At 45.8% G+C, this 17,057-nt stretch overlaps 1 protein-coding gene across 1 annotated transcript in view; it reads right to left on the bottom strand.

The window, feature by feature from the left end:
* ZBTB38 (zinc finger and BTB domain containing 38) overlaps positions 1-7,410 on the bottom strand; it is a 55,166-nt gene extending 47,756 nt beyond the window's left edge. Inside the window, exon 1 of the mRNA XM_075004571.1 lies at positions 7,372-7,410. Within this exon, the coding sequence (XP_074860672.1) occupies positions 7,372-7,374 (3 nt within the window). The 5' untranslated portion in view covers positions 7,375-7,410. The remainder of the gene's footprint in view (positions 1-7,371) is intronic.
* Positions 7,411-17,057: the final 9,647 nt, after the last annotated feature.

Genomic DNA, 17,057 nt, shown 5'->3' with positions numbered 1-17,057 from the left:
CTCAACCAGGGGTACTTGTACCACTGGGGGTACACAGAGGTCTTCCAGGGGGTACATCAACTCATCTAAAACAGTGTTGCTGAGCCTGGGGTTGGAGGATGAATTGATGGAGGGGGGGGCGGGCTGCAAGTGCAGGGATAGCATTAGGGAATGGCAAGTAGGACAGTCACTAGGGATTGCATGTCACAGGGGACCCTGCAAAGGTAAATCACATGCTTCAGCCCCAGAATGTAGGCCTCAGGCTTCAGACAAAGTTCACAAGTGAAAGGTAAATACAGTATTTATATTCCAATGGACTGAAGTTATAGTTTTAGAGCAAAAATGAGGAAGTCAGCATTTTTTCAGTAAGAATGCCCAGTGAAACTTTCGTATTTTGATGTCTGAGCTTTGAGTAAGTAATTTTTAAATGGGATGAAACTGGGAGTATGCAAGACAAATCAGATTCCTAAGAGGGGTACAGTGGTCTGGAAAGGTTGAGAACCACTGTTCTAAGGGTCTTATCCTGCGGAAAGCAGGTTCCACATAATGGGTATACATCTTCCATCCAACTGGAGTTCTGCAGTTGGCAGAGACAGAGATAGCTGGCCACCAATATAAGTGGAGGGAATATGATGAGGAACATGTCCACTCCACCTCCCTGTCCTCAACCTTCTTCCTCCCCTGTAGGTATATTTTGAAAGGGAAAAATGATGATAATTTGAAGGAATTTTCCTACTTTTAGTGATGGAATCTAGATACCAGAGTGATGAGTGATGTATAAGCACTTTAGATTAGTGTACACAGGTGTCCTCCAACCTGTATCTGTGTAATTTTTCAATTACACTCTTACTCGCCTTTATTTTGCCCCTGATAAGCAGCTAAAGCTTGATGTATCGTGCATCCCTGCACAAGTGAATAGGCAGAGGAAAAAAAAAAGTGAGCTCGCAGAGTCTCTTCTCCCTAGTGCTCCCACCCAGCAGAACTGCAGGATCCTAATGCAGGAGGGAGGGAGTGCTGTGGCGAGCTAACATGCTTTTTGTCCTGCTGCAGATCCACCAGGGCATGAATTGCCAGGTAAAGGATGCGGATAGGCCAAAACAGTGGGACTACAGTAGTCATAGCACTGGACGGCTTGATGACAAACAGAAGAGCTTGATAAATGGTGGTCATCGCCACTTAATCTGGCCTCACATTAATGAGTATAACAGCATATTTACTCAGCACCACAACAGGATGCAGAAGGCCTGGAGACACACACACCCCAACAGTTGGGATCATTGCCACTGGCTGGGCTTTACAGCAATGTTTGCTGATTCTCCCGGGATAAGGTGTATACGTGCCTGTAGGGAAATGGGAAGAACTGCCATACCTGGAAAGCTTAAGATGAGCTTTACAGTTTTGGGAAGGTTTTTTTTTTTCCTGCTTAAGGTACCAGCAAAATCAACATTAAGAAGGTAATTTGGGATCTGTTTGTGCTCTATTCATTGCATGTGCAGATACTCCCAACTCTCTCTCTCAGTGGTACCAACACTCTTCACCATTGCACCCCCACTTACCACTCTGTGCGTCCCCTCTGTGGGAGTTGGGCTGGGAGTGGAGCCACAGCTGGAGAGTGGGGGTGGGAGGTCACACATGGAGGGAGGGAAGGGGAAGATTACTGAGGCCACAGCTAAGGGTAAATCTGGAGCCAGAGCCTCTCCAGTTTTTGAGGCCTCTAGGCAAGATAAAAATTAGAAAACACTATGAAAAACAAAACAAGGCACCAAAAAAAAAAAAAAGAGAGATAATCTGACTTCTAGCCTTTTTCTGTGTAAATGCACTAATTATTGAGAGACATGCATAAGAACGTCTACGTCTACACGTGCACGCTACATCGAAATAGCTTATTTCGATGTTGCGACATCAAAACAGTCTATTTCAATTAATAATATCTACACGTCCTCCAGGCCTGGAAACGTTGACGTTCAACCTCGACGTTGGGCAGCACCACATCGAAATAGGCGCTGCGAGGGAACGTCTACACGCCAAAGTAGCACACATCGAAATAAGGGTGCCAGAAACAGCTGCAGACAGGGTCACAGGGCAGACTCAACAGCTAGCCGCTCCCTTAAAGGGCCCCTCCCAGACACAGTTGCACTAAACAACACATGATCCACAGAGCCGACAACTGGTTGCAGACCCTGTGCATGCAGCATGGATCCCCAGCTGCAGCAGCCAGAAGCCCTGGGCTAAGGGCTGCTGCACACGGTGACCATAGAGCCCCGCAGGGGCTGGAGAGAGAGTGTCTCTCAACCCCTCAGCTGATGGCCGCCATGGCGGACCCCGTGTGATGGGGTTCTGGGGTCCCCCAAGCTCTGCACCCTGTCCGCAGGCAGGAGAGTCTCTCACTTAGCAGGAGAGCAGCGGGTTTATTAGCCGACAGGACACAGCATCGTACAGAGGAGTCAGTGCAGCAGGCAGAGACAGCCAGTCCAATTCATGTTGGGGAGAGGAGGCCCCGAGGGGCCCCCAGAGCTGGGGCCTTGCCCCCTCCTTGGTCTCTCTCTCCCTCAGCCCAGACTAACTGCTTCCAACTCCCAGTTCCAATTCAAACCCCTCAGGCTCCACCTCCTCCTTTGTCTGCAGTACAAAGGTGTTACCTGGTTGTCAGGGTTACCCTCAGCAGGAGCCCCACACCCTCTGTGAGCCACACACACACACACACACACACACACACACACACAGGTATCCCCCACTCCATCACATCTCTCCCCGCTTCCAGACCGAACTGAGCGGGGTCACTCAGCCAGTGACCTGGGGAAGTTTGGGGCCCTCCCCTCGTGAGTGGGCATCAGCTGCACCCTCAGTGCTCCCCTTGATGTGCACCACCTCCATGTCATAATCCTGCTGGGGGAGGCTCCAACTCAGGAGCTTGGTATTGGCCCTTTTCATGTGATGCAGCCGGGCAAGTCCCTTTAGTTCCCTCAGGTTGGTCGGTCTCCCTGCTTCTGTCTCTGGTCCATCAGCCACGTTCTTAAATCGGGCAGGCAGAGCCCATACAGATGCTGCAGCACCAACAGATCAAATAGTTCTTTTCTGGTCTGGGCCCTGCCCTGTCTGACCACCAGCCCATACAGCTGCTCCGGCCAATGTTTGGAATTCAGTTACAGTCCAGTAAAAGAAGGTACAAATGCTTCCACCCTTGGCATTTAGCCAGACCACCAAAATGGTTGTGTGCCTCAGTTTCCCCTTCCATGCCACACAATAGGTTTGGAATGTTCCTCCTCATGTGAGAGGTTGCAAGACTAGTTACAGGGAACAATGGTGACATTTCAGAGTTACAGACTCCTTCAACATACAACTCATGCTTCTACATTAATGTCATCATGTCAAATGGCTCTTTCCAAACATTCAGTACATGGTACAATTCTACAGCTTTTGGTAGCAGCACCCCTTGGTTACAGCAGTCAGCGTGAGTAACAGAACAAACCCATTGCAACTGTACATTTACGTTGCTCTTTGGTAGACCACAACCTTTGTGCAACATCCTTGAGAATCTGGTATTTTGGGGATAAATGGCTGAGGCCTTTCTTAGCACCATGAAGTTCTAATCTTCTCTCTTGCCCCCTGGGGTGGAAATTTGATCTCTCTGGCTGTGCCCTCCCTTCTAACAAGAGCTGGGCCATTGATGATCTCAGAGAGACTTCCCGCTCCCAGCCAGCCTGGAAATTTGCAAACCAAACTGGTTTTTAAAAGTTGTTTTGTGAGTCCCAGACGCAGAATCCACATGGAGGAATCCCTGTTTATCCCTTATTGGCCCACCAGGCCCAAAGCTCCTTTGTCCTTCCACCTCCAACTACTGCCTCCCCATGAAATCAGAATTGGAGTTCAGTGTGAGAATATAAGTGTTTCTAGTATCTGGAGATGGGGAATTGCTGGCCCTCTCCTGCATCCTACAGAGATTGACTGTGCAGCCGTTTTACTTGGTTCTCACAGGGCTGCTCACATTTCCTGATAGTTTTCACTTTACTTGCACCAACTTCCAATTCCTGAGAAACTTTTACACTGCCTGCTTTGGACCCTTCCAGAGCACAGCCAGTGGTTTCACACTCAGGCAGGTCCTGGCCATCAGTAGCTGAAACAAACTTCTCCCCAGGCAAAGGGTTGCTCTGGTGCTTACAGACAAGCACCTTTCCTGTTCACTCTCCTCCACCTCACTCCCATTTTCTGCAGTCCCCACAGATGGGTCAGGAAAAGTTTCAGGGAAATTCTCTTCCTTAAGAGCTTCCCCAAACAATAACTCACCCCGTCTGCCTCCACAGGGGCACTGCTCCCTTGAGCCACAACCAGCTCCTGGGTTTCACCTACACCCAGGATCACTTCTGGCCCGTTAGGCAGATTCCCACGTAATCCCCCTCCAGGCAGACAGCCAGTACCACCGGACAGAAGGTTAGGATCCCTTTCCTCCCTTCTGCTACCAGCTCCTTTATCTTCATCACTCAGCATAACTCCATTGCCCGTCTGTTCTTGTGTCCTGGCGAGAGGATGACTCTGGTAGGACAGAGTCCTCTCACCCCCTCCCAATAACACCTCAGCATCAGGCAAAGAACAAGTACCAGAATCGTCTGGTCTCTGGGATTTCCTGATGATCCTAACTGGATTAGACCAAGTTAAAGCATCATCCCCCCTGAGAGACACAGAGGTAGGCCCACTTCCCATCTGGGCTTCAGCTGCCCTCAGATCCAGCTCTGGGATCTTGGCTCCATCTCGAGCCCCCACAGGCTCAGGCAAAGGATTCACTTCCCCAGAAGCAGAAGCACTTTTCTTGCACCAAGGACCAGTGTCCTTAGCAGGGATACCACTGCCCATCCCAGAGCCATTCCCTCTGCTCCAGCCCCCATGGCTGGATTCAGAGACACACCTGGAATGCTCTTTTCTGGTGGATCCTTCTCCAGCCACCCTAGGCTGGGGAAGTCTTCCTCAGACAATGGGCTAGTTTCCTCATTGGCACCTTTTCCAAACACAGGCTCTGCTCTCTCCCCAAGCTGCTGCTGCTGTTCAACACAGACAGACAATGGGAGACACTCTCTCATTTGTCCCAGCTCCCCGGCTGGTCTCCACACACACACACAGAAGGTGAAGCAGCTTCTCTTACAGACAACTTGCCATTCCCAGTGGATCAGCTGCTTTCCTGCACAGACACACAGGGACCTTCCTTGGCCCAGGCCTGGAAAACTCTTCGCAGGTCTGTCTTGGCCACTAGTAGATGATGGGTTGGAATCGCTCCTTCCCTCCTTGAGCTGTGGCAGGCCACTCAGTTCAGAACTCCATGCAGTCCAGGGTTCCCTGCCCCGATCCGGGCTCACCTCTGCAGGATTCTCCCCAGCCCTCAGCTCTGCCACTGCACATCCACGCTGCCTTGTCCAGCTTCTTTAATCTCGATTCAGTTTCCAGGTGCTGCCACTTCACAGCGGAGTTGCTCAGCGTGGTTGCAGGCTCTCAGGCTGATGCCCTCTGCACCCCACGATTCCTGGAAGAATCCCTTCAGTGTGCCAGGCTCCTTGCGGGTCACAAGCTGCCCAGGGTTAGGCCGTAGGCCCCTCCGCCCTCTGGGACCGACTCCAACAGACTCCCAGCGGAACCCCTTCTTCAGCGTGACACCCGCTCTCAGGGACCATGAGCACACTGTCTTGGGAAGAACTCATTCAGCGTCAGCCTCCTCAGGGGTCACTTGTTCCTGGGGGTTGGGCTCTCGGCCCCTCCACCTTCTGGGACCGACTCCAACAGATTCCCAGGAGTAACCCCTCGGGTGTGACACCCCCTCTCGAGGACCACGACCGCAGTTGCTTGGGTTTGGCCACAGGCCCCTCCGCCTTGGGGAATTGCACCTCACTGCCCTTCAGCACACCTGGGTCTCGCAGGCCCCACTTCTTCCAGGGCCCCAGTCACTTACTGCTGGATGCTCCCTCCTTGGGGTACAGAACATCCCACTTCTAACACCAGTGTGATGGGGTTCTGGGGTTCCCCAAGCTCTGCACCCTGTCCGCAGGCAGGAGAGTCTCTCACTTAGCAGGAGAGCAGCGGGTTTATTAGCCGACAGGACACAGCATCGTACAGAGGAGTCAGTGCAGCAGGCAGAGACAGCCAGTCCAATTCATGTTGGGGAGAGGAGGCCCCGAGGGGCCCCCAGAGCCGGGGCCTTGCCCCCTCCTTGGTCTCTCTCTCCCTCAGCCCAGACTAACTGCTTCCAACTCCCAGTTCCAATTCAAACCCCTCAGGCTCCACCTCCTCCTTTGTCTGCAGTACAAAGGTGTTACCTGGTTGTCAGGGTTACCCTCAGCAGGAGCCCCACACCCTCTGTGAGCCACACACACAGGTATCCCCCACTCCATCACACCCCGCTATTTCGATGTTGCGGGATGCGGATTGTCTACACGTGCCCTACTTCAACGTTCAACTTCGAAGTAGGGCGCTATTCCCATCCCCTCATGGGGTTAGCGACTTTGACGTCTCTCTGCCTAACGTCGATTTCAACTTCAAAATAGCGCCCAACACGTGTAGCCGTGACGGGCGCTATTTTGAAGTTGGCGCCGCTACTTCGAAGTAACGTGCACAGGTAGACGCGGCCAACAAGTTGCAAAAACTTACCAAATGCCAAAGAAAAATGAACCAGGGTCTAAATGCCTCTCTTGCCACTCTAGCTCCTCAGATTGGTCCTGTCTGAAGCTAAAAACAGGGCTCAGAATGGAGCCATTCCTGGGGCTGGTGCCAGAAGCAGAAGATGGGGCCAGGCCACCATCTGGGGCCACAGCTTGGGATGGAGCCAGAGCAGAGCTGTGGGAAGACTGGGGCTGGGTGGCACTCCCCGCCGCTCCTCTGGAGGCTGACCCAGGTTGCTAACAGGCAAGACAACCACACGGTTTGGGGAGGCTGCAGAATACTCCTTTATGTACCTCTGTTTAAAGTCACTCATAGCTTTCTGAAACATTGTCTTTCAGGCTAAAGTTTTGCCCTCACGCAGAGATGCTGTTTTGTTTCCTCAAAGTTTGGACAGAGTCTCTTCAGCTGTGTGGAAGAAGGAGAATGAACATATTCCACTTTTCTTATTATTAAAAAATTCTTCCAACTTTTTTGAACAGCATTAGTGCTAGAACAAGCAAAAGAGAAATGTCTTCAGAAGTTCCAGTGAAAACAGCTTAGGATTTGAAAAAGTTATCATAAAATCAAACATGTTACCTAAGAAGTTCTAAAACCTACGTGAAACGATGACTTTCTTACTATCTCTAAACAACACAATCCTCTAAACTCACTCTCTTGTTGAGGGGTTCTACCAACAAAGAGATGAACATTAAGACAGCATAAAATCCATTGCAACCCTCCGCCCTCAGGCTTGGCTGACCCCAAGATTCCTACCATGAGGCTGTTCAGCTCACCTGCGATGTCCTCTCTGACTCAAGATTAATGGTGCAGTCGAGCTCTGAAGTTTGTTTTCTCCTTTTGTTCCCTTTTTGCAGCAACTATTAATCAGTTATCTATTAATGACCAGGACTATTAACTGTAAACCCTAGACTCCATATTCCAGTCTGGGGTTTGTCCACCTAGTAACTCTCCTCCTAATGCTGTCCTCACCCTATCACTCTCATCATACATGGGTCTTACTGAAATATTTAAGAGCCATTTTAAAGCTCTCACAGTGACAAGAAAACCATTTGTAAAAATTGATCCTAAAGCTCTTCATCCCAAAAAGCCACACTGCACTTGCTTAGCATGAACTTTGTTTAAACTTAGACATGACAAGGTAACCTTAGGTGGGGCCTGGCTGCTCTAAAAAAAAACAACAAAAAAAAAAGAACCATGAGCTACATGAACTGACAAATGAAATCATTCTCTCTGAACAAAGACTCAGCTTCTTTCTAGCAGCTCAAAGATGAAATTACTCATCACCTTCCTTACAGGGTCTGCACAGGGAGGCGAAGGCAGAGGAGACTCGCCTCATCAGAACGAAACTTAATTTTAAGAACAAAATTACTTCACATCCGCAGCACCAGCTTGTTAAAATGAAACTGTAAAAAAGGCTCTATTTATAACAATGAGTTTCTATAGTACATTTTATCCACTGATCTCAATACTGATGACAAAAATTAACTGAGCCTCACTACAACCACGGAAGGTGTTCTTCCCATTTTAGAGACAGCGTGGGGCGAAGTTACTTGCGCAAGGTCACAGAGAGTTAGTGAGAAGCCAAGAACAGAAGCCAGGACCCTGTTCTCAAGCCACTAACCCTACAGTTGCACCATATAATACAAAACAACTCTGCACTACTCTTCCCAACTAAGAAGGATCTTCATCTCTCACGTGAAAAGGGGATGTTAGACACACACAAAATAAAATTAAAATTTACAAAAAGGGATTCTAAACCACGCTACATTTGCTAGGAGGAAGCAGGCAGGAGACATGACCCTTAATTGTTCTCTGAAATCTGGTGAGAACCAAGTAATTCTTTCACTTCCTCCTTGAGGCTTGGAAAAGCCGATATCCGAACTGCAGTCTGCTCATGTAGAACATTCAAAATTTGATGAATCAGGCTTTGCCCTGGCAAAATCCCAACACAGTAAATCCAAAATGACAAACAGCCCTTTTACTTATTGTAGCCTCTTAGAGATTGCCTGGTAGCACTAAAGGCCACGTTCAAATTATCCTTCCAACGAATGCATTCCACATCTGTCCTGCCTCTGAATAACTGCATTGAATATTTGTTATTACAAAGATCTTAAATGTATAGTGTAGCTGCTATCATCAATCCTGTAGCTATCCACATTGTTGTGTTGCTGGGGCAGCAGCAGTTAGAATATTGTAGTATTTTCAGGACCAATATTTTTTAAGAAGAAAACTCACATATGCACAAATAAGAAAGCTTTGTTACCACATGTTTCCAAGTAAATCTCATATTTGCATGGGCAAATGACCATTTAGAGGCCTAAGTGGCCATTAGCTGCACATTAAATTGCAATAACTGCAGGAGCAAATGAGGTAGGTGCCTGTTGGAAAACATAATCCTTAACAGTCAAAAGTGATCAGGTTCTCAGTTTTACCTCTCATCAGAAAGACAGCACTTGTAGCAGCACACATTGTTCCCTCACAGCTTACAGAACCGTTGCTTTTTTAACTAAACATAAGCGGGGAAGTACATCCATCTTGTACACTTACTTAGAGAAGTTCCTCCTCAGATGGGAAAGCAGAATGCAGTATTAAATCACAAAACAATTTACATTTAACAAATGTAGCATGTCCCTGTCATATTAGAAACCTAAAATAGATTTTCATAACTGTCTATTTTTATCCTCGTGTTGTCGCTTATATTTAGACTGTAAGCTTCCTGAAGTAGTGCTCATCTGTCTGTTATATGCATATACAATGGCTAAAATAGTGGGGCCCCTAGCTGCTACTACAGTACAAATAGTTATACTAATACTAACAGAGAACTATATCCTTCCTTTATGACTTTGAAACATCCTAAAGACCCCAACAATAGGGTTATAATTTTGACTGTATAGACAGTATACAACTGTACAGACAGTCTACTGTAACAGTATACAACTGTAGAGACAGGCTACAATTTTCTCTTGAGTTGCATAGGAATTTGCATTGGGGATTTCATCCAGCTATCCATGACTAAGTACTGCTCTGTCCATAAAAAAAGATGGGTATCATTTTACCCTGGCTAGATCTACACTAGGGAACAAAAGTCCACCTCAGATACGCAATTCTAGATACACCGTTAGCACAGCTAGAATCAACTTTCTGCCCTAGTGTAGATCAGGCTCTTTGGGCACATGCTGACCTCCCTTACTCCATGTAATAGCATGCACTACCAGGATCGATGGCTGAGCCCAAGGAGATCAATTTTGCCACACATTAACACATGGCAAAAATCGAACTCCAGAAGATCGACTGTGGCACAGTGATCTTATGGTAAGTATAGATCAGCCCTGAGTCTCAGATGCTGAAGACTGTTCTATTAGTAAAACTCTCCAGTGTTTTTTGTTAAAGGGAAGTACAGTACTTGCAGCATAGAAAACTACAGGTTGAACCTCTCTCGTCCGGCACCCTTGGGACCTGACCGGCGCCGGATGACAGGATGTCAAAGTTTGCTAGCACATTACTAACACTTCCACTGCTCATTGGGCTCTTAGAAAACACTTGAGGTAATTACAGCCAAATAACAGCACAGAACACTGAGAGCCAGGACTGGTGGCTGTAAGCAAACTTCATGGGACCATGGGAAACATGGCCACATCTATAATAAGTGGTCGTCCAGCTAACTAAAATCAGGCCAGATTATGGAGTTTGCCAGATGTGAGAGTTCAGGATTAAAGAGGTTCAACCTGTATACTCTTGGGATGCAATGAGTATGTATTATGTTGAAAGGGAAAAGTAAAGTGGCTCCTCTTCCTCCCAACAAATATAGAGAATATACTTACAGCATGTTTTATACTAACTTAAATGGAATTTATCCCTGTTTCAGATATGTGAAATCTTTGCTGGGCCATCATAAGCTAGTGATAACTACCAGTTCTTCACCAGCAAACAATTCTTAAGTCTGTCACGTGGTTCTGAATGAGAAAGCGTCTTTACTTTTAACTGTCTTGCTATACAAATTATTATTATTAATAATACAGTATTTTAACAATGTAATGCCACCAAAAACAGCATAGAAAATATCTTCTCCCTCTAGGAATTATTTCCTGATTTAGTTCCAAGCTATCGACAGCTGGCAAATAAGGTATGAAACATTAGCATTTCATGCAACAAAGTTAATTCAAAATAAGTAGCAGCAGGATACTTTCAGATACACATTTGTGATATAAAATCATGCATTAGTAGTGCTTTTATTGTAAAAAAAGAGGAGCTGGAACCCAGCCAGCTCCCTTCCCCCCTTCCAGCCAATCCCGCAGCTAGGGCTTCCAAGGTACCAGTACTCAGTACCAGTAAGTACTAGCACACACACACACACACACACAAAAAGCACTGTGCACTAGCATGACAAAGAGATAATGGAGGATAATGTAATGGGCCAACGGCAAAGTGTTCATACTTATGCACAAGTGATAGGCTGCTGATGCACAATTTCTTCAAGGCTTGTCAGAGAAGGATTTGTGAGAGTCTCCTCCCATAAAATCACAAAAGAAATGACAGATATTTCTGCTCTGTTACACCCATGTAACCACTAGCCAATGTTATCTCATCAATGGTGTGGCATGGATGTAATGTCACAGACTTTGGCCGACAACTTTTTGACTGGGACAGAACAGTACAGTGTGTGTGCAAAGAACCATTAACAAAGAGTATCATAGATATTATTTTTGCTGCGTCCATCTGTCTGTCCAGCAAGGTTCTATCATGTCCTCGTTCTGCCCCCCCCCCCGCCCACAGTGCCAGCCTTAGCCCCTCCCCTGGCCAGCCCAGCGACTGGCCCAGGCCCCCCAATGGAGCCCCTCCCCTTGACACCACTTATCATAGATGTGGCCCAGCCCCCTGACAGACCCCCCCCTGCACAATGCCATCCCCTCCCCCATCGAGGACGGGACCCAGCCCAGCTCCCCAACGGAGGCCCTCCAACCTTCACTGTGCCAGCCCCAACTTCTCCCCTGGCCAGGCCGGGGCCTGTCCCCTACACTTTGGATGTGCATTACAACAGGTTTCTGTCTAGAACTTTCTTCCAGCCCAACTTCTGCTTGCAAGTAGAGCTGCAACAGGACCTAACTGTGCAACAGAACAACTGTTTTCTCTGGATCCACCTGAAATTGCAAAGAACCACCCTCTGCGTTGAATGCTAAAATTTCAACAGAACTTTGATGCTGCAGGACCATGGGGGAAGAGTCCACCCATAGAGATTGGCTGTCTTTGTACGTATTGAGATAATTCAGTCTTGCAAATGTTCTTGAAGGCATGGCTCGATGCTGAGAACTTCTTCTGTCCATACAAACAGGCTACATCTACTCTACAGCAATCTGTCAACAGAAGTTACTGTCAGAAGATATCTTCCAGCAAAACTGTCGACAGAGTGTGTCCACACACAAAAGCCAATTGTAAAAGCGATCCACTCTGTAGACAAAGAGTGGCTAGACTGCCCAGCCCTCTATTGACACAATGGCCTACCGGAAGCATGGCAGCTTGGGCTACTTGGTGACCTGGACGCCCTGTCTGTCAACCAAGGGCCTCTCCCGAACATCCACACAGCATTTTTGTTGACAGATTCTCTTGAGAAAGGTGTTCTGCCTCGGGGGTCGGGCGGGGGGCCGGGGAGAGCAGGCAGAAAGCTGTCAACAGAAGCACCAAATTCTGTCAATAGTATTTCGACAGAACGCATTTTGTGTGTGGATGCTCTGCTGGTTTTGATGACAAAGCACATGTTTTGTCAAAACACACAGCCTTCTAGTGTAGACATCGCCATGGAATGGAACACTGTCAAACTCGGTTATTGTATTCTAATCCTGAAAAAAACCACAACCCTCTAGTGTAGACATAGCCATGGAATGAAACACAGCCAAACTCTGTTATCGTATTCTAATCCTGAAATGGTGCTGGCTGGGACAACTGGACTCACTATTCAGACTATGTATTTGTTTTCCCCCCTACTATTGAAAGCAACTCAGAGGAGGTGGGAGGGCACAAATAAATCAAAGAACCTTTGAGCTCTGACAATATTCAAGAATCCAGGTGCAATTCTCACACAGTTGAAGATGGGCAAAGGCATAAAACTGAGAAGGAACATTAGCCTTCAGAAGCTGCAAAGAATGTAAATCCTGAGAAATCTTGGGCATAATCCAGTGGATTTCCAGTTAGCCTTGGGATGAACAGGGAACAGGAGGGAACCTTGTGCCCCTTTAGTGGATACTGTAGACCAGGGTGAGCAATATTTTTTGATGGTGGGGGCACTCCAAGAATTAGTAAGTGGTCAAGGGCCGCACTCGTCCATGATATTGATAGACATGAGGGGTCTGGGATGGAGGCTGGGTGCCGACAGAAGGGTGGGGTAGGGAACTGGGGTACAAAGGAGGGGTTTGTGACCTGGAGTAGGAACTTGGGTGCAGGAGAGCTCCACTGTAGAGTGATTGAACCTTGGATTTAAGTTAGTGAAGCGTAACTGAGGCTGGCCTAACTTGGGTTACTGCAGGAATGCTGCAGCATAGGTCCACCTTGCCCAAGCCCCCACCTCCCCCGGCCAGTCTCCTCCATTGTCTGTCCTTCTGGAATGCTGCCTGAGCGGGCAGAGTAGAACTGGTAGACACCATTCTGCAGCCCCATGTGCCAGGGTGTTTTCCAGGAGAGATTTTACTGGCCTTGCAAACACTTCTCTCTAGCTGTAGTTACGTCTTGTAGCCAATTTGCCTACAATTGAATGAAGCCCATACAGCTTAAGTGTGCAACTCAGCATTACCCACATATTAATGTCAGAGTCAAGAATGGGTTTCAGACCCCCTGGCTCTCAGGTGTGTGCATTAACCACTAGACTTTGCTCCTGCTTGTCATGCTTCCATTGGCAGCTTAATTTATTTGTTTTTGAGTTTCATAGGCTCACATAATTACAGAAATTTAAAAGCCTAATGAGGTTAAACAGCATTAATCCTGGCCTCATTCATTTACACTCTCTACATGAAAAATAGAATTAGCAACAAAATATTTTGAATCTCATTTTATATTATTCTACGGCTGTGTCTACACTTGCACTCCTCTTTCGAAAGAGGAATGCAAATGAGGGAAATAAAAAATGCAAACAATACAGTGATTTACATATCTTATACTTCATTTGTGTAATCTCTTTTTGGAACTGATTCTGTTGAGAGAAAAAAAGCAGTGTAGATGGGGCACTTTCGAAAATAAACCTCATGTTCGAAAGAACCTTTCTTCCTATTTTGTTTCAGAAGGGGTTCTTTTGAAGATAGGTTTTATTTTTGAAAGAGCCCCATCTACACAGCTTTTCTTCTTTCAAAAGAATCTCTTCTGAAAAGACATTCTGCAAATGAAGTATGAGATGTGTAAATCAGCACTTCATTTGCATTTTTGATTTCCCTTATTTGTACTTCTCTTTCAAAAGAGGAATGCAAGTGTAGACACAGCCTAAGTAGAACACCCACATCCCTGAATAGTACAATACTTTGTACTTCAATCTGTGTTCTACTTCAGTGGCTCTCAACCTTTCCAGGCTAATGTACCTCTTTCAAGAATATAATTTGTCTTGCGTACCCCAAGTTTCATCTTGGTTACAAAAATCAGACAAATACAAAAATGTCACAGCATATTATTAAGCTGAAAAGTTACTTACTGTCTCATTTTTTACCATACAAGTGTAAAATAAGTTGACTGGAATTTAAATAGCGTACTTACATTTCAGTGTGATTCTTGAGCCTTAGAATTCTCATCTGAAGCCTTCTCAATTTTGAGGCTGTCTGAAGAGGAAATTCTGTTGCTCGGGGCTGAAGCATGTAACTTAGCTTCCCAAGGTCCTGGAAAATAGCCCTGCGTGCCACCCAAAGATACAGTACATTTTTCCTGTAACTCTTGATATTGTGTGTTTAATTCCAATTTAAAGTTATAAAAAAGCTAATGAAAGTAAGATAGACTTCCATTTGTCCCACTCCCCAAACTAATATTTGTTGGCTAAGGAAATACATCCATCAATAAAAGTTTCTGGATTCCATCTACAATGCCTTACTCACAACGACATTCTCGACATGTCGCAAACCCTACAAACAAAGTGCACTAATTTAGGAGATGAAATGCAAGCCAGTGGTGGAGGTGGTAGTCTGGAGTCCAGGTTCAAGTACCTGCTCCATCACCCTTTGCACTTCCTGTGTGACTTTGGCAAGCAACTTCAATTTTTCTATACTTCAGTTCACCATCTGTGAAATGGGTATGCATTTTTTCTACCTCTCAGCTACAGAAAAACATAATATAATATTAAAAATGCCATCCCCAGATTTAAAAAAAAAAAAAAAAGACTAATATCCATAGCGGCTTAGAAAGTGAACATGAAAACAATTTTAAACAAAACAAGTCATAGGGGGTGGGAGGAGCAGCTGTTCCCCTTCCCCCACCTCAAGAATCTCAGGAATTATATTCATGATATTTGTATATAGAAGCAAATAAGCACATTGCTTGTGATAAAACAGATGTGTACTGATAGTTATGAATCTAAGCCTTAATATCTGGAGAACTCTGACCATTATATTTCTTGTCAAAAAGCACTAACACATTTACAAACCCTGGTTGCCAATTACTTCAGTGGGGCTCTTTCGGTTCCTCACATAAGAGTGGAGTCCTAGTGATCAGAATCGGTCAATGCTACAGATTGTTCAAAACTTCAATGAAAAAAGAAGGGAGTATTTCTTCAAAGTCTTTGCTGAGTTTTTCAGTCTCTTCTTTCTACAGACACAGAGAGAAGCTGCTCTTTGTCTTTTAAATTACAGTATGTTCAGCAGACCATATAGATTATTAAAATTGCAGGTGATGGACTATCATTGTGTACATAAGGGAAGACATTGGATGTATTCGGTCTGCTCTGAGCTGCTTGCACACATCTTAGCCCTTTATTTCCCATTCTGCCTTCACTGATAAAATTACGACTGACTTCCTCCAGAGGCAAAATCCATCAGTTTAGAGACTGTTAGCCGTGCTCCTACAGCCATGCTGGTCCCAGGATATTAGAGAAACAAGGTAGGTGAGATAATATCTTTTGTTGGACCAAGCTCTGGTGATGAAAAAAAGACTAGCTTTGACCTACACTGAGCTCTTCTTCATCTCCTCAAAGACATGAAGAAAAGTTCAGTGTAAATCAAAAGTGTGTCTCTTTCACTACTAGAAGCTGGTCCACTCAGAGACATTACTTCACCCACCCTGCCATTCCTTCTAGAGAGTTCCAGTACACAAACATGGCAGCTGCTGGTCAATCTTGGCCTGGAAGAACTTGGTTATGAAGTTAAAGCTCTTACAAATCACATAACAGATGAGACCTTACACAGAGGTTTCAAACAGAACAAAAAATGTGGTTCTTTAAGAGATTAATCCCCAAGCTCCAACAACTGGCTGTTACAGACATCCTCTCCCAGATCTGAGATCTCAGTGTGCACTGGAGAAAAATAATCAGCAATTGTGTTAAACCTTATACAGTAACAGTGGGATTGAGAGCCAATGCGTGCCCAGGAGCAAGGGAGGTGGATGGGGGTGGGGGTGGAGCCGGGGGGCAGCTCGGTGCCCTAAGGACTGGCCAAAGGTGAAAGGGGCAGGGCCTATGGCTGTTAGTGCCACCTGGACTGCAGCACTAGGGTTCCCTCTGCTTTTCTCACAGCCACATGGCACGGCAGAGCAGCACTGGGCCCCTTTGCAATGCTGAGCCCAGAGGCAACTGCCTCCTTTCCCTCTCCCACTGGTGGGCCTGTACAATATCAATGTTAACGTATTTATTAATAACTGGATCAGGCAGACTCCCATAAACAGCTGTACAGTGCTCATGAGCCAGACTCCCATTTTGCGTCTATGCTAAAAAAGGGCAAAATTACATGTCAGAATCATTAGAGAAAGACAGGATAACTTGTGCAATATTTTTAGAAAAACTGGGAAAAATAAATATTTTATCAATGTACCAATAACTGAATGTTTAGATTAGCAAAATAGGATGTCAACCACCAAAAGGACATAAGCAAACAACAGATGTCCAATTATGCAGTTGGAAATTTATTAAATGGAACAAAAAGTTATCAGCAATACTAATAAGATCTGTTTGTGGAAAGGAAGAAATAATGGAAATTATACTATAAACAGTTCAGGTATAAGAATGCCAGGATATATGCAAATGATGGAATAAATCAGGCTGTCATAAACTGCACATCTTGGGTCTCCAGATTTTGGTAAAGTGTTCCTTTCTGTTCTTTATTAATTGTTTAATGAACTTAATCAAACTGAGTTAATGGATATCTTTTAATTACTAAATAAATTCCAGTCCCCAAAACACATTGATTCTTATTATTGATTACAAGACACAACCCCATAAGATGCTGAACTCAAAACCACTGCATTTGGAGCACAACTGACTCTTAACA

This window comes from Carettochelys insculpta, chromosome 10 (genome assembly GCF_033958435.1).
Source record: "Carettochelys insculpta isolate YL-2023 chromosome 10, ASM3395843v1, whole genome shotgun sequence".
NCBI classification, from domain to species: Eukaryota; Metazoa; Chordata; order Testudines; family Carettochelyidae; genus Carettochelys; species Carettochelys insculpta.
This window is presented reverse-complemented; position numbering and strand designations above follow the sequence as displayed.